Source organism: Phocoena phocoena, chromosome 11, assembly GCF_963924675.1.
Source record: "Phocoena phocoena chromosome 11, mPhoPho1.1, whole genome shotgun sequence".
NCBI classification, from domain to species: domain Eukaryota; kingdom Metazoa; phylum Chordata; class Mammalia; order Artiodactyla; family Phocoenidae; genus Phocoena; species Phocoena phocoena.
The window spans coordinates 3,534,313-3,560,041 of record NC_089229.1 but is presented as its reverse complement, the minus strand read 5'-3'; the positions used below and the strand labels follow the sequence as shown (position 1 = coordinate 3,560,041).

Here is a 25,729-nt window from a genome sequence, read left to right as displayed (position 1 = left end):
CCGGGCCAGTGGGCCCAACAAAGGCAGCCTGCTGGAAGCTGAGTGGGACCCAGAGAGGCCGCTGGGGGGACAATCCGACCCAGGACCCTCCTTCAAGCCCCTCTCTCCTTCCAGGCCAGCAGCCAGGGCCATTCCTGGACTTCCCCGTTCCTCAAGCTAATAAATTCTTTTTCTGAAGCCAACTTGAAGCTGGTTTTCTGTAACTTGCAACACAAAGGCTCTCGACCAATACCCGCAGCTGGGATTTGCACCTGGGTCTGTCTGGCCCCATCTTTCTTCTCCACTTAAGCAGGATCCTGAGCAGATGATGGAGCTCAGAAAGGAGCCATGGACAGAGGCTCAGGGAGGAGAGGGGGGAGACTAGCACATCAGAATGCAGTGGAGGCGGAGGCAAAGAGCGAGGCTGAAGGCTGCAGAGGGAGCCCCCAGATAGAAACGAGGTGTCAGGGATGCCAGGACTAAGCCTAAAGGGGTTGCAGAGGGCAGGCCGTGCTCAGGCCCTAGACAGGTTCTCCTGGTCCAGGGGTTATAAACTAGGATGTCCGGTCACCCAGAGCCCCCCGGGCGCTCCTCGGGGCAGGGACGGGTCTTCTTAAGCTATTAAGAACTGACCCGTAACGCTTTACAAAGCAGGTAGATGCACCTATTCTGTCTGGTCGCCACGTCAACACCCTACGATAGGAATTTGATTTTTACTTAGGGATGAAGAGCTGGGATCAGAACCATGTCCCTTGCAACGTGTAGCTGTCCTGATGCCGAGACTGCGGAGACACCACGCGAGCTCTAGGGAACCCTGCCCCACGCTAAGGGTTCACCCCAGGTCCGGGGCGGACCTCGGGCAAGCTAAGAGCTTGGAAGCAGTGCGCACGCGCGCCGCGCTCCTCTTCCGTGACTCCGACTACAAACCCCAGGATGCACCGGGCGCCGCGGCCTTTCAAACCGGCCAATGAGCAGCCCGCAGCGCGTCCGCCGCGGCGCGTTTAAACCCGGGACGGAGGCGCGTTGGCCGGAGCGTCGCGGCACCTCTGGGTGAGGGTGCACCATCGGGGTGCTCAGGCGTGGCGGGCGGCTCGGGCCGGGGATCCCGGGGGACTCAGGCGCGGCAGGGGCTCGGCCGGGGGGCCGCGGGGTCCCCTCGCGCGGTGCGGCGAGGACGGGGTCGCCCTGGGGGCAAACCAAAGACCCCAGCAGTCCAGCCCAGGAGTTCGGTTGTCCGGGTCTGGGTCCGGGGCGTTCAGGCCTCTCTCGGACGGCGCCGCCCCAGAGCTCCCGGCCCGGAGGCGTGCGAGCCCGGGGTGTGCGTCGCGGAGGGCCTCGGGCTGCGGCTCAGGTGGCCTCTACCGGCATCCCCGTCCCTCCCTGACCCGCCGCGGCCGCCAGCCCCCTCTGCCTAGTCCGAGCTGCAGCGGCCCACGCTGCGAGGCTTCCCTGGGGCTGGAGGAACCCGGGGCCTGGGCTCTGACACCCGCTCACCTTCTTGCCTCTGGTCCCAGCAGTGACTTCTGCCAGCCCTCGCCGCGCAAGGAGGGGACGGCAGCGACGTGCCTTCAGCCAGCCTGGCCCGAGAAGCGGAGATGGAGGTTCCCAAGAAGAATGGTACGTCCCTGTGACTACAGCGCTGTTGGTTCGGGGAGCTCAGGGAAGATGCAGGTCCTGCGAGAACTCGTTTATTTATTCACTGCTCATCCCGTGCTCTGAACCCGTTGAACTCCTGGCCCCTGTCTTCAAGGAGTTTGCATCCCTCTAACTTCTTTATTTTCCGCTTTTCTACATTCCCTTTACCCCCCAGTTTTAACTTCTGTCACAGCAGAGATTCTTGTCGGTTTTTTTTACTGCAGTGTCCTCAGTGCCTGACACTTGATAGGCACTCGGATATTTGTGGAATTGGATTAGAGGTTGCCTTTTTTTTTTTTTTTTGCTTGTTGCTGGTTTCTGTTGGCTGAAACTTGTTCACGATCTTGGCCACCACGTAAGTGAGTGAGCCTGGTCTGTAACTTTGCTGTCTTGTTCTGTTCCTGTCAGGTTTGAGTGTGGAGGTGACAGCAGACTCACAGAATGAGTTAAGGGCCACGCCCTCTTTTTCTGCTAAAGCGTGTTGACATCCTTTATCCTTTGTTCTTCACAACACCCATGCGAGTAGACTGGGTCTCCCTGTATCCTTAAGTACTCCATTCTGCAGAAACCATCCTAGAGGATGCCAGTCATCGGTGCTGCTTCATCGGATCTAGAACAGTATTTGCCGCTGCAGTCTTCTCCCCCTTCCTCTTCTATCCCCCCTTCCGAGGCCCTTCCACGTGCCCGCTGAATCCCCCGTTGCTGCTTCCTGAGGCCTTCAGCCCTCTGTCACCCTCCCTTCGCATCCTTACTTTTTTGCCTGTCCATTAACTCACGTTCATCATCGACGTGCAGACAGGTCCCATTATCTGACTTGTCCCATATCCTCCGCTCCCTCTCCACTGCCGTGTGCCTCATTCAGAGCCAGACTTCAAGAATCTTCACTATTTTTTCACATCCTTCAACCTCTGCCAACCCCCTGTGCCCCGACACTCCACTCAAGCTGCCTTTATCCGTCACTGAGGACATCCGTGTTGCCAAATCTGCTCTCATTTTTCTGTCCTCTCAGTAACCTTGGACCTTTTCTCCTTCCGGAAACTTTCCTTGCTTGGCTTCTGAGGCATCTTGGTTTTCCTCCTGCCTCGCTGGCTGGTGTACTTCCATCTCTTTGCAGACTTCTCTTCCTCTCTCCGGGACCTGGTCTGGGGTCTCTTTGTACTTCCCCGCACAGGTTCTCAGACAGTCCCATGGCTTTAAATCCATTCTCCTTTCTGGTGGTGCCCACATTTTGTCTTGAGCGCAGCCTCTCCTCTGAGCTCTGGCCTGTGTGTTCACCTGCCCTTGTACTTGGCATCTTCACGTAAATGTCTCCCACCTCTTAACTCAGCAGGTACCTGGCTCCCACCCCATTCTTAGCAGGCTCTTTGTCTTTCTAATGGAAGGAAATTGCCTCTCCATTCACCCAGCTGTGAAAGTTGTGAAGCTGCCACGTTCGTTCAATCATCAGTTATTGTCATTTCCACCATATAGCTTGGATCCATCTACCTCTTTCCAGTTCCACCCAAATGCCACCACCTTGGTCTCAGCCATGTTAACTCACCTCCACCTACTTTTTTGTTTTTTTTAATATTTATTCATAAGTATTTTATTTTATTCTTTAATATTTATTTATTTATTTGGTTGTGCTGGGTCTTAGTTGCGGCAGACAGGCTCCTTAGTTGCAGCTCACCAGCTCCTTGGTTGTGGCACGTGAGCTCCTTAGTTGCAGCATGTGAACTCTTCGTTGCGGCATGTGGGATCTAGTTCCCTGACCAGGGATCCAACCAGGGCCCCCTGCACTGGGAGCGTGGAGTCTCAACCACTGTGCCCCCAGGGAAGTCCCTGCCTACTTGTATACTTTGCAGTGTGCACTCTGTAATTTCAGTAGATACGACCTGCTGCTTTTCTGATACGCTGTACACAGCCCCCAGGGTAACCTTTTAAACACAGAAGTTAGAGCATATCTCTCTTCTGCTTAAAACCCTTCAATAGCCCCTGTCCCACTTTGGATAAAGTAGAAGCCTGTCATGGCTTGGACTCTGTCCGGGATCTGATCCTACCTATGTTTCCACCTCCTCCCGCCACTGGCCACTTCCTCAGAGGTGTCCCCACCTCCACGTTGGCCCCTCACCACACTGCCTTTCACTCAGTGTGCCCACTGGACAGTGCACTCCCAGGGGAGCACACGGCCCGAGTTTGCAGAATGGACAAGGCAGCCAGCCCAGGTCACTCGGAGCCAGTCGCGGAGCCTGGTATAGAAGGCTTTTCCCCTGACTCCCGGTCCGGGATTCCTTTCTCCACAGCAGACAGATGGAAGTCTGTAGCAGTGACCTGTAAAAATGACTTCCTAGGTTCAGACACGTGAAACGTGAAATGTACGTCTCCATCTCCTTTTTGTCCCTCAGCTGCCCAGTTACCACCTCCAAAGGCCACTGATGTCATCGGTGTCCTGGGTGGTCCAGACCTAACTTGTGCAAGGGCAAGGCAGTATGTGTCATTCGAGTCCCCCTTTTCTGTAGCACATAGAACTCTGTTCTGCATCTTGGTTTTTGCACCTAATTTATCTTGATCTTTGTATATCAGTATATGAAGTGTTACTTTTTTTTTTTTTTGAGCCTAAGTAGTGTTCCATTCCGCTGTGGGGCTGTGCTGTACTCCTATCTGCTCTCCGGGAACATTTAGTTTGTGTCTGGTGTCTTGCCGTAACGAATGCTGCTGCAATAAATAACATGGGGGGAATTCCCTGGCCGTCCAGTAGTTAGGACTCTGGCGCTTTCACTGCTGAGGGCCCGGGTTCAATCCCTGGTCGGGGAACTAAGATCTCACAAGCCGCGCACGCAGCCAAAAATAATAATAATAATAATAGGGGATACTTGACAGCGGTAGACTTCTGGGTCAAAGTCAAAGTGTATGTGCATTTCTTACTTAGTAGATACTGCCAGGTTACCCTCTGTAGAGCTGTAGTAACTTACAAATCAAACTTTTTGATTTTTAACAATCTTATAAATGAAAAGTGCAATCTCCGGAATCTCAGGATTTTTCATTACTCTTATTTTTGAGTGCGGCTGGACTCCTGATCCTATATTTAAGAACATGTCATTTTATCTCCCGTAAATTTCCTCCGTTCATATCCTTTGTCTGTTCTTCCGTTCTGCCTTAGTTGTTTTCTTACAGCTTGCAGCACTGTTCCCCAGTCGGCCCTCTGTGACGTGAGCTGCATGTGTTCTTTTCCCTGCTTGTTTAACTTTGCTCATGGTGATTTTTGCCATGCAGAGATGTTAAATTATTAATATATTAGACTGTCAACTTTTTGTTCTATGGCTTCCAGTTTGGTATCATAGTTGGACCTCTGCACACCAGGTTATAAAGTGATTTCCCCATGGTTTCTTGTTCCCTTGGGGTTTCATTTTTTCAGTTAAGTCTTTGACTTATTTGGAATTTGTTCTGGTATGGTATGAGGTATGGATCAAACTTTAGATACATATATATTCCCCCCCAAAAAAGGTTATCAAGTTTATCTCAATACCATTAATTGAATAATCCGCTTTCCCCTTTTATTTGATATGTTACCTTTATGATATACTAAGGTTTTTTTTATATCCATGTTGCGTATTTCTTGTTAGGTTTGTTCTTAGGTGTTTTGCATCTCCTTGGTGCTACAGTAAATGAGGTCTTTTCTTCCACTGTATCTTCCGTTCTTTTTAGATGTGAAAGGTGTTGTTTGTTTGTTTGTTTTTTGTGGCTGTGCCGTGCAGCGTGTGGGATCTTAGCTCCCCGACCAGGGATCAAACCCGTGCCGCCTGCATCGGGAGTGCGGAGTCTTAAACACTGGACCACCAGGGATGTCCTGAAAGCTGTTGATTGCTGTGTAATAATTTAGTCAGCCATGTGCTTTTATCTGTTTACAATTTATAATCGTTTTTAGTTGATTTTCTTGATTTTTCTTGTGTCTGTAATCATAGCATCTGTGCATTGTGGTAATTTTAGCCTCCAAATTCTTTCCTTTGTCTAATTGTGTTGGTTAATGCATCCAGAATAATGTTAAGAATTGTGACCGTAGATGGCCTTGCCACGTGCCAGCTTTAAGGAAACTTCTTCTGTAGTTCTCCATTAAGCCTGATGTGGGCTTGCTGGTTAATTTATGTGTAGATGGTCGTCAGTAGCACTGTTCGTCGGTATTTCTGCTTTTTGTTTTTTTCCTCTTGGATACATGGTAGAATTGTACTTCCCTGCCCACTTAAAGTTGGATTTGCCTCAGATGTCCAGTGAAAGGGGAATGTTACGTGTCACCTGTAGGTCTTTTAGACCCAACGTGGAATTTGCTATTTCCCCTTTCTTCTGCCATGAAGACCAGCAGTGCTTCCGATGGTGGAGGCTCCGTCAGCATGGGTTCTGGAGTGAGGGGTACATGGAATGGGGCCCTGGCAGGCAGTTTGAGTGAGAAATACAGCTTTGTTGTTATAAGCCACTTGAGATTTGGGGATTGTTTGTTACTTCAGCATAAGTTAATCTATCCTAACTGATAATATGTATTTGCTCCTGGCTTTAGGAGGAATGCTTCTGATGGTATCCCATTAAATCTAATTTTGGCTTTTGGGTTGAGATGGGTACTTCCTTATATGATAAAATATGTCTATTACTTTCTTTGTAGTTCTTTTAAAGTCAACAGTGTGTGTTGCATTTTGTCATGTGCCTTGTCAGTGTATGTGGAGGTGACCCTGGCTTCCCGCGTAGGTCTAGTAATGTGATCATGCTACTAGATTGTGTGAAACCAAACTGTCCTGCAGTCCTGAGGTCCTGGCTGAACCTCACTTGGTCATGATAGAGTCATCATCATCGACTCTTAATGTGTTGCTGGGTTCTGTTCGCAAATATGCCTATTTAGGAGTTTTATGTTGACACAAGCCAAGTCCTTAGTTTTCTTTCTAGAGCAAACTTTGTAGGTTTTTGGTATGGCTGTGCTTGCTTCATAGATGCAATCTGGAAGGTTTCCCTTTTCCTGTCCTTTGGAGCAGTATAAATGGTTTTGGAATGACATATTCTTGAAAGATTTGATAGACTCATCCTGTGAAACTATCTAGGACTTGTGCTTTTTTGGGGAGAATGGCTCTTCAATAAATTTCTCCAGTTATTTTGTGATAATTGAACTATTAAGATTTTTTTTTCTTTCTTTTGGAGTCAGGTTTGTAAATAAATCGATTTTAATCATTTAAATACAAAAAATATTCTATTTCCTAGAACATTATCTCTGTCAGCCAAGTTCTTAGGTTTATGTGCAGAGTTGAGCAAACTAGCTTATGAATCTTTTCATCTTTCTCTGTTTCTCTTTATTTCTTTTGTGCAATTGTGCTTTCTAGCTTTTCCTTGATTAGGTAGTTAGGACTAATTGCATTGACTAAGTAGGACCTAATTAGGCTATCAGTATATTTTAAAAGTTTATGGTTTTGACAAGCACGGTGCATTGTTTATTAGGATCAAATAAAGTAAGATTTGTGAAAGTGGTATCTGAAGTTTATAGCATTGAGATACCAGTTTATTGCATTTTGATAAATATTTGCTGAGTCCGGGCCCTTAGCTGGACATTGGGGAGTTTGGGAGAGTAGCAGGCATTTGCTGTCCTGGAGGAGCTTACAGCCTGGTTGGTGAGAGACATTTACAGGATAGGGGTGCTAAGGCAGAGGTCCGGCCGGGGGCTGCAGGAGCCCTAGGGGAGGGCAGGAGTGGAGTGGGGTGTGAAGCTGGAGGAGCGAGAGGCCGTCCTAGCCGAGAGACCCGCTGCCCCAGAGCCCGTGGTCTGTCAGTGGTGGCTCGTGGACACGCAGGGCTGGGGAAGGCAACTGTGGTGGACAGGGCACGGGGAGCAGTTTTATCTGGGCGTTCAGGATGAGCTCCAAGGAGAGGCGACAGTCGACAGGTACGCATGGAGCCCTGCCGTGCGCTTGAGTAACGCTGAATTTGCTTCTGAAAGAGGACTAGATGCACTTCGTAAATGGGGAATTTAATTCTAGGGGAGCTGAGGCAGCTGGTCTTTCGAAACTGTTCTATACCAGAAAACGACTTACCTAGTCTTGCAAAGCTATTCCAGTGACTCGGCGAATGCATTTTCGATTATATCTTTAAAATAAGGGCTGAAAAATAAGGACTTAGGCTTTGGTGGCAGCTTAGCAAACACAGAATGGCTGATGCTATTTTTAAAAGGAAATGGAAAAAATAAGATAATCTAACGCCCCTTAAGAAAATGTGGCTATTAAAATAATGTCACACTTTTGGAAGTGAGATTTCAAACTAGTTTTGACAGCTGTAGAGACTATGGTGATGTCTCCTCGTTAGCAGCCCATCCCTAAAGTAACGACTGACTTTCTCCTCCCCAGATACTCTTCTTTTGGCTGATGAAAAGTTTGACTTTGATCTCTCATTGTCTTCTTCAAGGTAAACAAATGAGTTTTCTTCCCTGGCCTTTGTATAACCACGTTCAGTGAATCTTTCATTTAAATGCCCGTGTTATTAATAATCCTTTTCTGATAAAATAGTGCCAATGAAGATGATGAAGTCTTTCTTGGACCTGTTGGCCATAAAGAAAGATGTATTGCTGCCAGCTTAGAATTAAATCGTCAGATTCCTGAAGAGCCTCCTTTGCCAGCATCCTGGAGTCCTCTGACTGGGGAAAAATTTGTGGAAGTGTATAAAGAAGCTCACTTACTGGCCTTACAGATACAAAGCAACAGCAAAGCCAAGGCGACCCCAGCTGCCACGCCCAAAGACCCTGGGAGCCAGGGAGTGGAAGGATTCATACAGGAATCAAAACTAAAAATACACCTCTTTGAGAGAGAAAATGAAGCGAAGAAAAGCCTCAAGTCACTGAAGAGGGAGACGTACCACCTGCCGGACAGCCCCTCGAGGGGACCGCCGCTCTGGGGAACCCAGCCCCCCTCGGGTGCAGCCCTGCCGGCTGCTTGCCCCCAGATGCCGGGGCCACCGCACGCCTCGTGCTCCTCTTTGCCAGTGGAGCCAGGCGCTGCTCACCCTCCGGACCAGGCTGGCACTCAGAAAAAGGTCACCAGCACACTGCTGCCGCGAGCCTCGTCTCTTAGAGGAAAAAGCATTCCCTCGGCCCTGGAGAAGGTAGCCACGACCCCCAGCAGCACATTTATCTGGGGAGCCAGCCGCTGCCGTGCTTCTGAGCCCGCTTGGTTTGTGCCCTAGAACAGAAACCGTTGTGGGGAGGAACCTGGGAACGCAGCTGCTCTGAGGCTCCGGAGCGCAGGCGTGGGAAGTCCAGGAGCGGCAGTGCCAGTGGCGCGGGGAGCGGGGCTTGGGGCCCGTGGGCGGGGCTGCCTCGCTGCTGTGACTTAAAAACACCTCCTCCTCAATTCAGTTTGAGATCTTTCCTTCTGTTTTGTTACAGCACTGGGTATTCCACCCGTTAGGGATTTTATGTGCGTTAACAAGCACCTTCTTCCCCCCTCCGGGAATGGCCATTGGTCTCCCTCCCTAACCATGACTGAGTTTAGATTGTTCCCTCCCAGGCACGAGTGGATGCACTGCCTTGGGAGGGGGCAGTGGACCTGTGTGCCTTTGGGGTGCGGCCAGCCATCTCTGGGAAGCGGGGGTCCGAGCGGCTCTTGTGGGAGGGCTCCGGGGCAGCAGAGGGTGGGTGTCAGATTACAGCCGTCTCCTGGGTTTGCCTCAGGGAGGAGCAGCTTGGAGCCCGCCCTGCGCCCTTTCCGAGCCAGTGAGAGAGGAATGATGCTTTGTGGGGTTGTTAGCAGGTTTAGGTCGATGCAGAACACCCAGCAAGGGCCTAGAAAATCGCTTCCCTTTACGAGCACATCTCCGGAACCACACGACTCCCTACTATCAGAACCCAGCATTGAACCAAGCTGAAAGTGGGTTTGGCGTGCAGAGCCCTGCACCAACGGGGTGAGCGACCATTGCTTCCCCAGGGCTGAGACTGTTCCTTTAATCATGCAAACTCCTCTTCCTGGAAATAATTTGGATGTAAATTTCTGAAGCGATGTTTCTAGAATGAAAGCAACGTGGTTCTGTGTGTAACACGTGGACTCAGGACAGGGAGTTGGGGTATAATTTTGCTTCTTCTGGGTCCTTTTATTTTCCTGGTCCTAAGTAGTGCTCTATTGCCGGAGAGCTGAGTTTTTGGTCAGTGAGGTGTTAGCTGGACCCTTAGGCAGCGTTTGAGCTCACTTGGGCACCCCCATCACTCCCCACATTGTTTCTGTGAGGAGAGTCAGTCACATCCAGAGTGACTCACTGACACAGGTCACCCCTGTGAGGATCGCCTCTAGACACAGCTGGACCACTTGATTGTACTATTTAGAAGTGTCTTTGCAAGGCAGCTGCTAGGATGGCCGTAGTTAGGAGAAAAAACAACAAGTGTTGGTGAGGATGTACATCGCTCATGGGACTGTGCAGTGGTGCGGCCACTGTGGAAACAGTTTGGCTTGGCAATTCCTGGAAAAGTTAAACATAGAGTTATCACATGACCCAGCAATTTCCACACTTTGGCATAGTCTCAAGAAAATTGAAAACGTATGTCCACGCAAAAACCTGTGTAGCAATGTTCATAGCAGCAGCATTCACAATAACCCAAAATCAGTACCAACCCAGATGCCCATCAGCTGATGAATGGATAAGGGAAATGTGGTCTCTCCATACACGGAATATTTTTAGCCATGAAGAAATGGAGGACTTACACATGCTACATACAGATGACCCCGGGGAACTAGGTCAGTGAAAGAAGCCAGACGCAGAAGGTCCCATGTCGTATGATCTCATGTACAGGAAGTGACCGTAATAGGCAAGTCATGTTCTAGAGACAGTACATCTGTGGTTGTCTGGGCTGGGAGGTTGGAGGAATGCGCAGTGACCGCTAATGGTCATGAGTTTCTTTTAGGAGCAACAAAAATGATCTACAGTTACATTGTAAGTGGTTGCACAGCACAGAGTATAAAAACCACTGAAATGTACACTTTAAAATGGTGAATTTTATGTTACGTGAAGTATATCTCAATTTTAAAAATGATGTAAAGGAAAGAGAAAGTTACTGCTTTATGAGCTGCTTTTGCTTCTTATGAAGTCTTCGTATGAGGGGTTACTTATGTAAGCGTGGATTTGTTCCATGAATGCCCTTGTACCTGAATGGCAGGGATTTATTGTCTGTTGGACTCTGCTCGCCAAAGAAAAATGGCTTTCAGTCCTAGATGAAGATTTATTGCAGTTAAGCAGCCCCTCTGGTAGAGGGCATGACCATTTAATGAACGATTCCGTTCTGTACAGCATTTTAAACTTTATGTAACTGGAAGCAGTTGCCTCATTATCACCCTTAAATATGAATCCTGACTGAGGAGGCGCTTTAGAGGAGCTCCTCCTATTAATGGTCTGTCTTGGTATTATTTTGCCCTGTGTTCAGTGAGGAAGCCAGCTCCATCACCCTTCTGTCTGGTAATTTGGCGGAGGAAGTGAACCGCCATATTCCTTTCCATCCAGGTGATGAATTTTATTTATTATTTAATTTTTGGCTGCGTTGGGTCATCGTTGCGCGCGGGCCTTCTCTAGTTGCAGCGAGCAGGGGCTACTCTTGGTTGCAGTGCGTGGGCTTCTCACTGTGGTGGCTTCTCTTGTTGCGGAGCACGGGCTCTAGGCGTGCGGGCTTCAGTAGTTGTGGCGCATGGACTCAGTTGCTCCACGGCATGTGGGATCTTCCCGGACCAGGGCTTGAATCCGTGTCCCCTGCATTGGCAGGCAGATTCTTAACCACCACGCCACCAGGGAAGCCGCATCCAGGTGATGAATTGAGGACCGTGTGTTGGGAGATGGATGGTGGCTGCAGTTGCTCTAACTGAAGCCTTCGTGTGTCTGTACATTGTGAACGACTAGATAGTTCTCACATTTCAATTTACAATTTTTCAGCCCATGAAAGAGAAACCAGCTAGTCCTTCCAGGATGAAAATCCTAAATGAAAAGGATTCCCACAGCAGCGTGCCCCCTGACAAGCCCCGTGCCGCCCGGGACGTCGCTAGCTTGCCAGCCGGTGGAAACCACATGGTCCAAGGCAAGCGGTCGCTCCCTGTTCCAAACAAGGTGGGTTGGCCAGTGCTGAGGGGGGCTTTGGCCTGTGGTCGAAGGGAATAAGGGGACGCTTTGTATACAGGGGACGTGTCTTTTCTTTTTTTCAGGCCGCGCCATGCGGCATGTGGGATCTTAGTTCCCCCACCAGGGATTGAACCCAGGCCCCCTGTGGTGGTAGCGCAGAGTCTTAACCTCTGGACTGCCAGGGAAGTCCCCCACGTGGGATGCGTCTTGATTAAAATCAAGGTTAGGGAGGTTGAAAATAGGTTAGGGAGGTTGAAAATAGGACCTGGTTGAAAACAGGAGAGGCAGCTTGGCGAAATGCAGGGCACACAGGCCTGGCATGCGTGAGGGGCCGGCCTCTGCCCCCGGGGAGCCGAATGGATTGAGGAACGTCAGCCTCTCTGAGCACAGGGTCTCCCTCACTGCATCCGTGCACCGAGGAGATGGAACGTCAGTGCTCTGAAAACTGCAGCCCCTCACAGGCATGGGGACTACCATCCACATCTTTGCTGTTTATTTTCCAGCGTTGAGCTGTGTGTGCTTGTGAAAAGTGCCATGTCACTGGTGGTACTCGTTAAGGCTGCCCAGTGCTGGGCCTCGCAGCTGTTGACTCCATAGGCCAGGGTCCAGGCCCCAGATCAGCCGTAAGCAGGCTGCCAGGTGTTCCTCCTGCAGGGCTTTGTCGGCCACTCCGTGGGAAGTACTGCTTGACCTTTTTCTTCCTTAAATTCAAGACAATTTGTAAACTATTAAAAGCCATTTAAAAACCCCTTTTGCAGTAATAAGCCATGGGTAGTAATGAAGTCTTTGTTTTAGTTTGGGCTGAAGAAAACCATGTTAAAGCCACCTGGATGTGCTGGCAGTCTTGCAAGAAAGTCCTCCTCAGGGTCCATCTCGGGAGTGAGTGCCAGTGTGTGTGCGTCTCCAGCGGCTGGCAAAGGTAAGGCCGGCCCTGAGCGCGGTCCATTCCTGCCAGACTTGTCACAGAACCACTTAGCCGAAGATTCTGGAAGGCTTGCTGTGGTCTGGGGCAGGGGAGACTGTTGGGGTCCCTGTCCTCCTCCGAGGGGCATGCCTCTGATGGGCAGTCCTGGTTCAGGGTAGGGTAAGCAGGCACAAAGTGGGCACGCTCTCCTGGTGCCAGCGGACCTGGGAGGACGCCGAGGCCGGCCTCAGTCATGTGATTAGACACAGATTTTTTTTAAAGTAGGGCTGTTCCAGATAGTCTAGGGCATAGAACCCCTGTAACTCCTGTGTGTTTATTGATATCTGTACTCCCAAAGCTGTTTAAATTCAAGCTACTTTTTAATCTTTGCGAGCCAAGGGTGCCATCTAGCGGTAAAGGGGAGAAACCCTAGTAGGCTACGGGGAAAGGCATTGGACTTCCTGCTCTTTAGGATGAAACTCTTCAAATTATATTTGCTGTGTAGACTCTGACCATAGGCTGAGCAGCATGGTGTGCACTTTGTATACAAAATGTGAAAAGTCTAAACTCCTGGATGGGACTGATCTGATTTGGAATCCTGTTAGTTGGTGGTTAAGAGAACTTAAGTTGTTCCTGTATCTTTACAAACTGAGGGGATGACATCTCCCTGGCGGTGTCCTTGTGGGCCTTAGAAGAACCACGTAAAGTCTCATTCCTGTGTCTCGCACGTGGCATGTGTCCAGTGGAAAAAAGTTCCATTACATTAGGTGCTGGGAGGTCTGTTTTGCTGTAATGGTTCAGGGCATCAGCACCATTTTTGTTTACGATTTCTGGTCCTGCCTCTGGAAAAGGTTGAGACAGATTGAGGGGAGGCTTCTGGTGAGTGTATATTTCTCTGTTGTGCGTAGCAGAGTCACCAGGGTCAGATTCCATAGTGTGATGGGGAGAGCATTGTGAAACCGTTAACACGGTGTAACATGAGCTGTGGCTTCAGTCATTCTCTTAAATTTCTCTTAAGAACCTTTTACCAGATTGAGCTCTGTGTTGCGTGTACTGGCAGCTGAGTATTTTCACCCTAGTTTATCTACTATGCTGATTTAAGTAACGCTCATAATTGATATGACCTAACTTCCTTGTAATTTAAAGGAACCAACCGGTAAGGACTGTCTTCTCTTCATGTTTCCCTCCCCACCTCCCTGACTGGCCAGGTGGGGCATGTGTCTAGACCATCCATTTTCACCTGTTCAGCTAGGGTAGTTTTCTGCCGTCGACATAATCAATGAAGATAGGAGAGCTTGAACTTACGTATCCTTATGTGCATCTTGGTAATTGTGTCCAGAATTGGCGCCTGAGACTACATTCAGCTAAGCCGCGAGCAATCTGGGTTGTCCCGTGTTTGAGGATGTTGCCTGATGGACATACAGAATATTGTTCATATTTTTTTTAATATGGAAATCACCATGATAGAAATAAGTAATTTTCCTCATTTGACAATATTTTAAGGTAGATTAGCATATCTTGTGTGTGTGTGTGTGTCAGAGAGAGAAAGAACTTCATAATTTAAAACTAACATCGGTTTGAGTGATAACCAGATTTTGTGTCTCCTCTTCCAGCTAAGCCAAGGGCACGTCCAAGCGTTCCTGCGGACAGTTCCCAGGCAAACACCAGCCAGTCGGGCAGAACGGGACTTGTCCTGCCACGGCTGTGTCTGCAGCCGGGCCCTGCAGGCGTGTCCTGCAGGCAGAGCCAGAGGCCCGGAGTTGCTGAGTGGACAGCGGAGCAGTCCAGGGCGCCCACCAGGGCAGCTCTCACCCAACCCCAGAGTCCAGGACAGGGAGGCCCCGGGCTGAACTCTCATCTCAGTTCGTCACAGTCTTCTCAGATGAATAAGACTGGGAGTACAAGAAGGCGCGATTCCTGTCTGAATTCCAAGGCGAAGGTTATGCCCACCGCTACAGGTCAATTTAAAATTCCCGAGTGTTCTACTGGTAAGTAATAGATGCACTTTAATGTGTTTTTATTTGTATTTATTTCTTTAATGTGTTTTTAAAACATTGAACGAATTATATTTAAAATTTTAAAAATTGTTGGTTTTGGTGATGGTGGTTTCTTTGCTTTCGTTTTACTTAAAGCACTTTATATATGTCTTCTAATTTTCTTTGTGTTGGATAATTCAGTGAATTTCTTACCTTATATTATATTCCTCCCCTCTATGTAACATGTCATTGTCGCATGGCTGCTCTTAAGATTTTCTCTTGTTATTTTCAGCATGTCGATTATTAGGTATTTTCATATGGCTTTCTTTGTGTTTATCCTGCTTGGGGGTTCTTGAGCTACTTTGATCTGTGGGTTGATATTTTTAATCAAATCTGGAAAAACTGTGTCCGTTATTCCTTCAAGTATTTTTTCTTGCTTCCCCTCATTTCCTCTCGTTGCCTGTGTTGTAGGCCTCTGTATGTTGTCGTTTAGGTCACCGAAGCTTTGTTTTCCGCGCACCACCCCAGCCTCTTGTCTTGTGGTTCAGTTCTGATAGTTTCTACCATCTCGTCCCCACGTGTACACAGCTTTTTCTGCAGTGTGTCTAATCTGCTCTTGAGCCCGTCCAGTTAAATTTTCATTTCTGGCATTATAGTTTCCCCATTGTCCTCATGGTCTTTATGTTTTCCTTTGAATTCTTGAACATGTTTATAATGGTCGTTCTAAAGTCTGTTTCTTCTAATTCCATCTTCCCCATCATTTTGGGTCTGTTTTTATCGACTGATTTTTTCCTGGTTATGGTCACATTTTCCTGCTTCTTCACATGCTTAATAATTTTTTTTTAATGTTTATAGATTTACCTTTAAAAAATTCTTTTAATTGGAGTATAGTTGCTTTACAACATTGTATTAGTTTGTACTGTACAGCAAAGTGAATCAGCTATACGTATACACATATCCCCTCTTTTTTGGATTTCCTTCTCATTTAGGTCACCTCAGAGCCCTGAGTAGAGTTCCCTGTGCTATACAGTAGGTTCTCATTAATTGTCTATCTTCCTCTATCAATAGTATATATATGTCAATCCCAGTCTCCCAGTTCATCCCAATAATTTTTTATTGTCTGCTAGACATCATAAATTTTATATTTTTGTATGTCTGGACTTCATTGTCTTTCTTTAAGAGGTTGAATTTTACTTTGGCAGGCAGTTAAATTTCAGGAGAACTTGATCCTTTCGGGGCTTCTTTTAGAGCTTTGATGGGGCAGGTCTTGGCCTTTACTCCTGGGATAGTTTAGCCCTGCAACTAACGTGTGGCCTTCCTGAGCCTCTCCTGAGTGTGCTGTGTCCACGAGGTGTCCACTCTGGCCAGTTGGTGTGTTCCGCAGCCCTGCGTGACGCTGGCAGTGTTCCTAGTGGTGGTTCTTGTCTCTTTGGGAGTCCTGCCCCATGTGCATGCTGCTGCTGTCTATGCAGTGAGGACTCGGGGTCCCTCTCAGGTTTCTAGAGCTCCTTCTCTCTCTGTAGCTCCCTCCTCTCTAGTACTCTGCCCCTCCAGTTCCAGCCTCCTTGGGCTCTCCCCACCTGCCCCGGCATCCTGGCAGCGCTACCAGGCAGAAAGCCCTGCATGGTGTCTGGCAAGTAGTAGGTGGGGCGTTTGGTCAAGGTGAATTAATCTGATAAATGTGTATAATGCAAGGAGTTGCGTGGAGCTGATGAAGGGGGAGCACAGCTCTCCTCGCTCAAACACACGCCTTCTAGTGGCTTGAACGTTTTGAAGTTGTCAGCTTCACTGGCCAGTACAGGTGGCCTTTAACACGTGACAACCTCACTTGAGTTACTGCTTATGTAAGAATGAGCCGTTCTTTGGAGTGTTGTCCAGTGCTGGACACTCTTTTAGGTATAAGGGGTGTAATGGTAAGACAGATATCCTACTCGTGGAACGTACATATTAAGAATAAAAGATAAGAAGTGTCAAATAAGTATACTTTCAGGTCATAAGTGAATAAAAGAGGATGGGGAAGAATTTAGATAGAGGGGTTCTTTAAGCTTAGATGGCCAGTGCAGGCTCCCTCAAGAGGTAACACTGAGCTGAGATCTGAGCCATGAGGAGAAGGCAGCCATTAGAAGAGCCAGAGGGAGAATGGTCCAGGCAGGAAACGGCAAGTGCAAAGGTCCTGAGGCAGAAAGGTGCTGGACGAGTTCTGAAAACAGAACGAAGGCTGGAGTGGTAGGGATGTGTAGTTAAGTTAGGGTTAGGTTCTGCTACAAGCCCAGAATAGCATCGGTTTTCATCAAGATAGATGTTTAGTTCCCTCTCACTTGAAAGTCTACGTAGATTTTCCAGAGCTGCTATGTCTCTCGTTGTGTTAGGGGTCCGGGCCTCTTCCATCTTGTTTTGCCACGGTTAGCTTCTCTTCCTCATCATCTAGTATGGCTGCACCAGCTCCAGCCCTCACACCTACCAGCAGGAAAGGTGAAATAGGTGAAGAAGAACAAAGCCCTACCTTCCAAGGATACTTACTGGAAGTTGCACATGCCACTTCCTTCTGTGGAAGTCATTGCCCAGGACTTAGTCACGTGACGACACTTACCTGCAGGCGATGCTAAGGTATGGGGTCTTTCCTACACTCAGCTAAAACGTCTTTCTAAGAAGAGGGGAGCAGATACTGATCAAAACCAGCAACCTCAGCCCCGTTAGTGAGCGAGGATAAGGGTAAGAAGAGACGGAGACGGAGAGGCAGTCAGAGGCCAGCTCGCCTGGGCCGTGCGTGGAGGTGGCCGTCGGCATACCCGTGCAAGAGGGGGTGCCTGCGAGGGTCTGAGCAGGGAGGAACATGACCTTCGACAGATCCCTCAGCAGAGGGAGAGACAGGCCCTGTGGCCAGAGTGGGAGCAGGGAGGACCATGCCCATGCCTGGCTGGGGTCCAGACGAGAGATCGCGGAGGTGGTGGCAGCAAAGGTGAGAAGGGCTCCGACCTGGGGACGCTCTGGGAGACCAGGAGGCAGTGTGGCCTTGGGGACTCAGAGTGACCCCGAGGCTTTGGCAGGAGCACCGTGGTGATGGAGGGCCGGAGGGAGAGCAGCTCGGGGTGGAGACTAGCTGTCCAGTGTGGACCTGTGGAGTCTGCAGTGCCCGCGGGCTCCGTGGGCCGGGTGTGAGCTTGGACCTCAGAGGAGCAGCCTGAGCCGCAGGGGAAGTTTAGCTTTCCGCCGCGGAGAGCCCGGTGTGTTTGCAGACACGGACGCCCTGACAGACGGGGCCTTCGGGGCAGCCCCTGGCGCAGGGCCCGTGGACCGCGTTCAGCAGCGTTTGCTTCCTCTTCCCAAACGCCCGCAGCCCGACACGCCTCTGGCCGAGGTGCTGCCGCTGCCTGGCTGCCGACTGGTCCCCCACTGCCCGGCTGTCAGCCGTGTGGAGCCACAGGACTCCTGCCCTCCGCTGCCCAGGCGGGGCCCTCAGCCCTCGGCCCTTCTGACATCTGCACGCTCGCTGCGCGAGGCTGTTCCTGTTGCTTCGCAACAGCAGGTCCATAGCGGGCACACCTTTCGTCGTTCGTCCCGGGCCGAGTGGTTCCACGACGTCTGCCCGCAAGGCTGTGGGCGCGACCCTGCAGCTCTGCCCGTGCGGTGGCCGCTCACTCTGGCTGCCGCGTGACCCTGGCTGTCATCACAGAGGAGCCATGGGGACGGTGTGAACAGAGCTGCGGCAGAGCCTTTAGGATACAAGTCTCTGAAAACACTCTTGGTTCTCAGTGTCATTTACCGTGACTGCTTCCAGGAACCACACGAGGGACGGAGACCGGGGGACCGGCAGGCGTCTCTGTGGATCAGAAGCTCCTTGGAGGGAAGAGCACCTGCAGCTCCGGGAGGAAGTAATTTCCAGGCCCTTCGGACTCGGGCCCTGGACTAAGCCTTGGTTGACTGGGGTATAATAAGGGCACTTTAATAATCTGAAATTCCACAAAAATAGTTGCCCTCCTGTGCACTCTCTGGAAGCTCCTGAAGAGTCTTCCACTAAGATGAGGGAGGAAACAGGAAAGAAGAAGTTATGGGGCCTGAAAAGGGGGAACCCAACACAGGAGGCGGTGAGAGTGAGGGGCACAGCCCGGTCTGGGAGAGAGACCTCCAGGAAACGTGTGGGCTTGGAGCCCAAGAGGCAGCCACGTGGAAACGCTCCCAAAGACAGAGGTTGCAGGACATTTCGTCACAGGCCGCCAAATAAGAAACCAGCAAAAGATGGAGGCAGTTCTTTTTGGGTTTTTTTTCCTTTTCTAAAAAATAGTTATTTGTTTTGGCTGCACCGGGTCTTAGTTGTGGCACGCGGGATCTTTGGTGTGCCGTGTGGACTTCTTAGTTGTGCCATGCGTGCAGGATCTAGTCCCCAACCAGGGATCGAACCCGGGTCCCCTACGTTGGGAGTGCGGAGTCTTACCCTCTGGGCCACCGGGGAAATCCCTGGAGGCAGTTCTTACGAACTCGAGGTACGGGATGGATGGGCACTGCGGGAAGATGGGCTGCGTACTCCGTTAGACTCAGTTGTCAAAACGGAAACCCTGGAGGGCAGGCGGCCGCATGGATCGGGGCCGTGAGACTGTGAGGGAGCTGGGATCATATCATGACATCTCAAGGTTTTGAAAAACGAGGAAGTAGCAGGATATGTAATTTAGAGATAGAAGGTAAACACCTCAGGAAACAAGCAAGGTGGAAATAGGGTAGGTGTGGCTGGAGCCTGCCATTTTGAATCTCTTCATTTTTTTTTTTTTTTGGTGTGTGGGTCACTTTGATCTGATCAACGTTTGAAAAGAACAGGAGGTGGAAGATGAGGATAAGCACATACGGGCAGCTCTTTTGAGAAGATTTGCTGTGAAGAGGCACAGAGACGTGGATCGGGGGCAGAGAGGGAGGACGGGGCGAGGGGGCAGGTGCAGGTTGGTTTGAGATGGGGGGCCGGGGGGGAGGTACCCGTAGGAGCAGGGCCTGGGCCTCTCCTGCCTCCTCGGAGACCCGGGCCACCTTCCCCTTTGGGGCTGGGGTCGGCCTCTGCCCTTGGCTTCCAAAACACAGAAGGGTGCTGCCAGGGGGCCTGGCACCTGTGGCTTTGGGGGCCCCCGGGTGAGTCTGGGACTTGGTCCCCGTGGATGGCGGCCCGGGGCTCAGTCCTCTGAGCCCGCTGGTCGTTGCCTTGTGACCAGATGAGACCACACATGCAGAAATGCTCATCAACCACCAGACGGCACATAAATAACGTCACGTCTTAAGATGACCTCGTGCCCTCCCGGTTCCCGAGAGCCGAGGCGGTGGCGGGCTCTGTGGGGCCCGCCTGGACCCCCCCGTGCTGGCGCCGCTTCTGCAGGCGGGGCTCACGGGGAGACCCGACGGGGTCGTGTGCTGTGTGCCGCCTCGCCCCTCTGGCCACTCCGTCCCCGTCTGGGGATTAGCCAGGCTGAGGGCAGTGGAGAGACCAGGACTCTTCCTCCTCTGCACCCGCTGGTTGGCACCACAGCCCTGCCTGGTGGGTCGCCGGGGAGGGAGGACATGTCCCTTCCCACACGCCAGGGCCGGAAGGTTTTCCCTCTGGCTTGTCTGGCCTTCGTCTACTTTACGTGCCGTCTTCGCTGCATCTTGGGAACGTGGGACACTTAGAGGAGGACCGCCTGTTTGGTGAAGGCAGATGCGTCACCTGCCCCGCATCTGACTGACTGTCACTTCCCTTCTCGTCTCAGGTGAACCCCTGGACGGTGCGACACCAAAGTCCTGTCGGGCGCAGAGGCCGCAGTCCTGCACGTCGGTGGGGAGGTACTGAGTCGGTCTGCTTCCTCTTTTTTTTTGTTTTTTTAACTTCTTTATTGGAGTCTAATTGCTTTACAACGGTGTGTTAGTTTCTGCTGTATAACAAAGTGAATCGGCTGTATGTATACATATGTCCCCATATCCCCTCCCTCTTGCATCTCCCTCCCTCCCTCCCTCCCTCCCTCCCTCCCTCCCTCCCTCCCTCCCTCCCTATCCCACCTCTCCCAAAGCACCGAGCTGATCTCCCTGTGCTATGCAGCTGCTTCCCACTGGCTATCTATTTTACATCTGGTAGTGTATATGTGTCCGTGCCACTCTTTTCTTATGAGAACAAACTGAGGCCCCTGCTAACTTCTGAACCCGCAGCCTGGCTCCACATGCCTGGCCTGAGCCTGGTCTCTTGGAGCCGCCCTCGTGTCCCTCGTGGTGACGGCGGCCCCAGACTCGCCTCCGGAGCTGGGAGTACCAGTCCTCAGCCCTGAACCTGTAGTTCTCCAGCCAGACCGCCCAGCCCCCGACGGAGGTTCCGATCAGTGGGTCTGGTGTGGAGCCCTGGGCCTGCAGGGTCTCACAGGTGACTCGTGTGCACCCCATTTGAAGACCACTGGCCTGGCTCAGCCACTCAGACTCCGGTTTGAGTCCCAGTGCTGCCACTGTGTGGTCTAGATCTAGTGCAGGTTACCGTTCTGACCTCGTTTCCCCATCTGTCCAGCGGGGATGGAACCAAGCACAGCACAGCAGTGCCGCAAACAGTAAGAAAACACATGCGCGCGCATGTGTGCCTGCCTGGGAGTCATTCACACGAAGGGCAGCCCCTCCCCTGACTGCCTTCCTGCTGCCACCTTTACTGCCACCTGCTGAGGTGGGTGGGCTGCTCCCCCACACGTCTGGCCCTCTGGTGACCGGGCCCCGGCCCAGCTCTGAGTGCCGTCACAGTGGAGGGACCCTGGCCCAGTGCAACTCAGTCCTGGGCCCGTCAGCTGGGGGCGGGGCAAAAGTGAGGTCACTGACCCACAGGAGCACTGTTCCCAAGGCTGGGGTCCCGGCACCAGCATGTGGCCAGGGTGGGAGCGCTGCTTCGGACCTTGCTGGGGTGCGGCGGGCAGGACAAGTGCCGGAGCAGGGCCCTAACCCTGGGTCCGCCCCAGCCCAGCCTGGGCCGTCCGCCACTCTGCGCGGCTCCGGGCCTTCATTTCCTTGTGTGTGAACTTGGGGGGCACTTCCTGGGCTTGGGCCAGACGCTTCCCTTACAGTATCAGCCATGCTGAGCCGCCTTCCCGCCACGCACAGCGGCTCAGAGCAAGACCCAGACCTGACGGCCACTGGCGGCCTCGATTCACCTCTCTGTGCCTCGGGCTTCTCGCCTGTACAACAGGGAAATGGTTCCTACCGGCCAGGGCTACTTTGAAGCTTACATTTGTTTAAGTCTGTCTTTATTTTCACTGGAGTTCGTGGTGGAGCTGCCAGTACTCAGCAGTGACGGACGTGGGGCAGATCCCGGAAGTCTGCAGGGCGCGGCAGCTTGCGTACAGCACCTCTCCTGCCCACGCTCCTGCGGTGACTGTCTTTCAGTGGATGTTAGAGTCTGCGTTTAGACTCTTCCTGAGCATGCGGACCGTCCCTGGTGGATGATAGATGTGCCATCTGGCCTCCCATGGGCTCCACGTTGGCGGGAGGCCCTTGACTTTATTTTGTTTAATCAGATAACAGTTTACTTTATTCGGCCTCTCTCCTTTATCAACAACCAAACGAACTGACAGTGAGGCAGGATGCGCTGGCAGGTGAAGCCGCAGGTATCGCCAGGGTGGGAAGGAGAGATGCGTGGGAAACAGGCATCCGGTGTCCCGAGTCACTCACCTGCGTTCACACCTGATTCAGGGGCCTTAGACCCAGGAGCAGGTGCACACGGAGAGTGCTTGTCGGCTCGCGTGCCCGGCCGGGCCCGCCCTGGGCCTGGACTTCCTTGTGGAAATACTTAACGCCAGCAAGAGGTGACTTTGAGATCCCTGTGAGCTCCCGTGGAGAGCACTTCATGGTACCACCCATGACGTGCAGCCACACTGGATCAGAACCTCAGATGGGCCCACTGAGGAACCGAAGCCCACGCCAGGGCTCCCGGGGGGTCGGTGGCCGCACCCCCTGCTCAGAGGACAGGGCTCTAATGGGCTTCGCTGGCTTGAATCTTCTACATTGAAGCCACGGACTTTCTACTGCGTTAGCGCATGGCTGAATTGTTAGATTTTTTTGTTCCGCTTAAGACTTTCGTGTTTCTAGGGTTGCTCACAGCACTCCTGCTAGATGGTCCTCAGCATCGCAGAGCCTCATAAGCAGCGTGAGGACCCCTGTGAGCACGGGGCGCAGGTCAGCCCTGCCCACGCCTGCCAGCCGTCGACTCTCCAGCCTGCCCCTGGCGACCCCTAAAACTATGCCCAGGATTCTGGCTTCTTCCCTGCGTGTGTCTGCTCGGCGACTTTCTTCTGAGCCCCAGAAAAAATCTGCAGTGAGGTAAGAGTTAAAGGCTGCACTAAGTTTGTTTCAGATTCATAAAACCTCAAGTGATCATGTGCTGGGAAATCACGGTCAGGAAGCAGCCAGACTGCGGTTCATCACCGCTTCTCGGCAGCCGTGGGGGAGCCTGGCCGCACTGCACGCCCTCCCATTGGTGGGTCTCTGCGGGGAAGGCAGGCCACCTGCTCCTTGGTTGTGTTTCTCTCCTGACGTCACATCCCGGGTCCAGGCCGGAGGCCTGAGCAGGCGGGGAGGATGCCTGGACCTCGTTACACCCTTGGGGGAGACCAGAGTCTCTCACAGGGAGGAGCCCTGGGGCAGAGCTGCGCACTCAGGAGCCGTCCCTGTGGCCGGGTTCCAGGGAGAGCCCGCAGCCTTGCCCTCGAGGGTTTCAGTCAGGGTGGCCACACTCAGGCTTCCTGGGAAAAGATGCTGCCCACCCGCCTCTGCCCTGTCTCCCACTCGCTGGCCCTGGTCCTGCTTTGTCTGTGCAGGAGACTGAACGGGCGCAGTGTCGCATCAGGCCTCGATTCTCTCCTTGTGGCCGAGCGTTGGGAAAGGCTGGGGGCGCTAGTGTGCAGATCTGCCAGCAGTGGGTGTCAGGCATGTACACGTCTGTTTAGTTCTGTGAGGACACAGAAGACTAGAGAAAGAAAGTGCTGGGCTGTGTGTCACGTGGGGGAGAAGGGACGCCAGACAGTAAGACACAGGCCCATCGTGTGGCCAGTCACAGTGCTCTGTTCACACGCGTCGTTGGTTTGCAGGCGTCAGCAGAGGGAAAAATTCTTTCAAATTATTATGAAGCCTTTAAAATATTAAAAAGAAAAGACGCTGTATTAATTTACGGAAACTGCTGCTTTCCTCCTGTAATTCGGTTCCGAGTCATCGGGTGTCTGAGGCCCGCCAGGCGGCAGACTCTGTCCTGGGCCTGGAGACGCAGCGGGAAGTGGCGGCCCGGCCGGGTCTCCCTGCACCGTCTAACAGGCAACACAGACACCAGGGCAGCATATCTGCAGGGTGACAGGTGGATGGGGACGGCCCCGCCGCAGAGCGTGTAACCAGGGCATTCAGACCTGTCCGCGGGCCCAGGCCTTCCAAGGAGGTGGCATCCCGGGCGGGAGGGTGGACATGGCCGCAGCACGTGGACAGAGGCGGGATGCCCGCACGTGGTCCTCGCTTGTTCCTCCTCTTTAATACCTATGGAAAAAGGCATCACATAGGCACGTGGGATACAGACTGGTAGCTGGCGCTGAGAGGGACCTCGGAGACTGTGCAGTCGTCCTGCAGGAGCAGGAACCAGAGCTGGCCGCTCCTCACGGGACGACACTTCTCCAAAAACAGTCTCCCCGAGCCACAGCCAAACAAACGAGTGTCGCCCGGAAGTGTCCTGATGAGATGCCCTCTTTCCCTCCCGCAGAACTGCGCCAGTGAGAGAGGGTGACAGCAGGGCCGCCGCCGGGCCCTCAGGCTGGTCCCCGGATGGGAGCTTTCCTCCTGCGTCTGCTGTGCCACAGGCACTTAACTTTTCTCCAGAAAAGAGTGACTTCAGTTTTTTAAAAAGTATCACCACAGAAGTAGCGCTGGACGAAGCACAGCCACCTGAAGCTACAACACCCAGTGAGGTGCGAGAAGCAGACAGCGTTGACTTGTGTTGTCCTGGGCTACCCCCGGGTGACCGCGGAATGTCATCTGTGACCCCGGCTCCTCTGGTGCCAGCTGCACCGAAGGGAAGGGGTCAGGACCTCCCACCTCTGGAGGAGACAGAAGCTGCGTCTCCCGTTTCCGACCATGGAGATGGCCAGGTTTCAAAGGGTGGGAGATGGGAAGCGGGGCAGCAGGGAGTGGGTGAGCGGGAGCTCCAGCGTTGGCCCCTGGCAGGAGGGAGCGGACGGGCCGGAGGGCCGCGGCGAGGAGGGCTGTCGGCGCCCACCGCAGCCCCTCCCCACACCAGGGCCCAGCCCAGCCCTCCTTCCTTGGGTTTCCAAACTGCCAGTCATGTGGGACCTAAGCAGAGCCCACTTGTTTTCCCAGGATGGTTGACAGAAGATGCTAGGATCGCCTTTCAGTCTTGTTTCTTGCCTAGGATCTTCTCGTGGATGTCAAACTGGATCAGCTTAGCGTCACCCTGCGGGCTGCAGCCACACCCCTGGGCGACCTCCCGCTCATCGACTTCTGCAAGACGCCGGAGGCGAGTGTGGCTTTGGGGTCTGGAAGCGGGCCCCTGGTCGACCTCCTGACAAACACCCCAGATGCCGACAGGAGGGCTGTGGCCAAGCCCTGCCACGAGGTGGGACAGGTGAGGTGTGGCAGGGGCCTCACTGGCTTCGGCCTTGGGTGGTCTCAGTTGGGTCTCCTCTTCCCCCAGGCACGTCCCGGTGACCCTGGAGAGTGGCCACTGGGGCTCCTGAGGGTGACGTGGCTCGGCTCGCCTCACCGTTAGCGGTGTGAGCGCACAGTTCGCCAAGTCGCGAGCAGGAAGCCACCCGGGAGCCCTCCCGGGGCCAGGGCCCCCGGGTGCTTCACGTGCGCCGTGCGAGCAGAAACGGCTGAGGAACTTGGCGTCTTCTCCCTCCAGCTGCTTACACACGATGGCCAAGGTGCCTTTCCACTGGGCCTGAGCCAGGTTCACTGAGCAGCTGGGTGCCGAGCCGCAGGGAGCTGGCCGCAGGCAGCCTGGTCTTCAGGGGACCAGTCCTTCGGGGTCTGCGGGCCGGGAAGGGGCGGCGTGGACACTCCGTTCACCTCTGTGGCTTCTCTCCTGCAGCTCATAGACTTGGCTTCCCCTCTGATCCTGCTGAGCCCCGAGGCTGACAAGGAAAACGTGGAGTCACCACTTGTCAAGTTCTGA

At 52.5% G+C, this 25,729-nt stretch overlaps 1 protein-coding gene across 1 annotated transcript; it reads left to right on the top strand.

The window, feature by feature from the left end:
* The first annotated feature begins 1,574 nt into the window (after positions 1–1,574).
* GTSE1 (G2 and S-phase expressed 1) lies at positions 1,575–25,729 on the top strand. Its single transcript, XM_065887876.1, has 9 exons — positions 1,575–1,596; positions 7,965–8,022; positions 8,124–8,607; positions 14,481–14,595; positions 20,307–20,379; positions 22,648–22,878; positions 24,299–24,503; positions 24,965–25,177; positions 25,646–25,729. The coding sequence occupies exons 1-9, from the start codon at positions 1,575–1,577 to the stop codon at positions 25,727–25,729; spliced, it is 1,485 nt and encodes a 494-aa protein (XP_065743948.1).

Bases quoted from the DNA above. Each gene is read 5' to 3' on its own strand.
- GTSE1 (XM_065887876.1), top strand. From the start codon at position 1,575: ATGGAGGTTCCCAAGAAGAATG. The intron at 8,608-14,480 runs GCTGCTCACCCT...AGTTCGTCACAG, and splicing joins CTTTGCCAGTGGAGCCAGGC to TCTTCTCAGATGAATAAGAC. The intron at 25,178-25,645 runs GTGAGGTGTGGC...TCTCTCCTGCAG, and splicing joins CCTGCCACGAGGTGGGACAG to CTCATAGACTTGGCTTCCCC.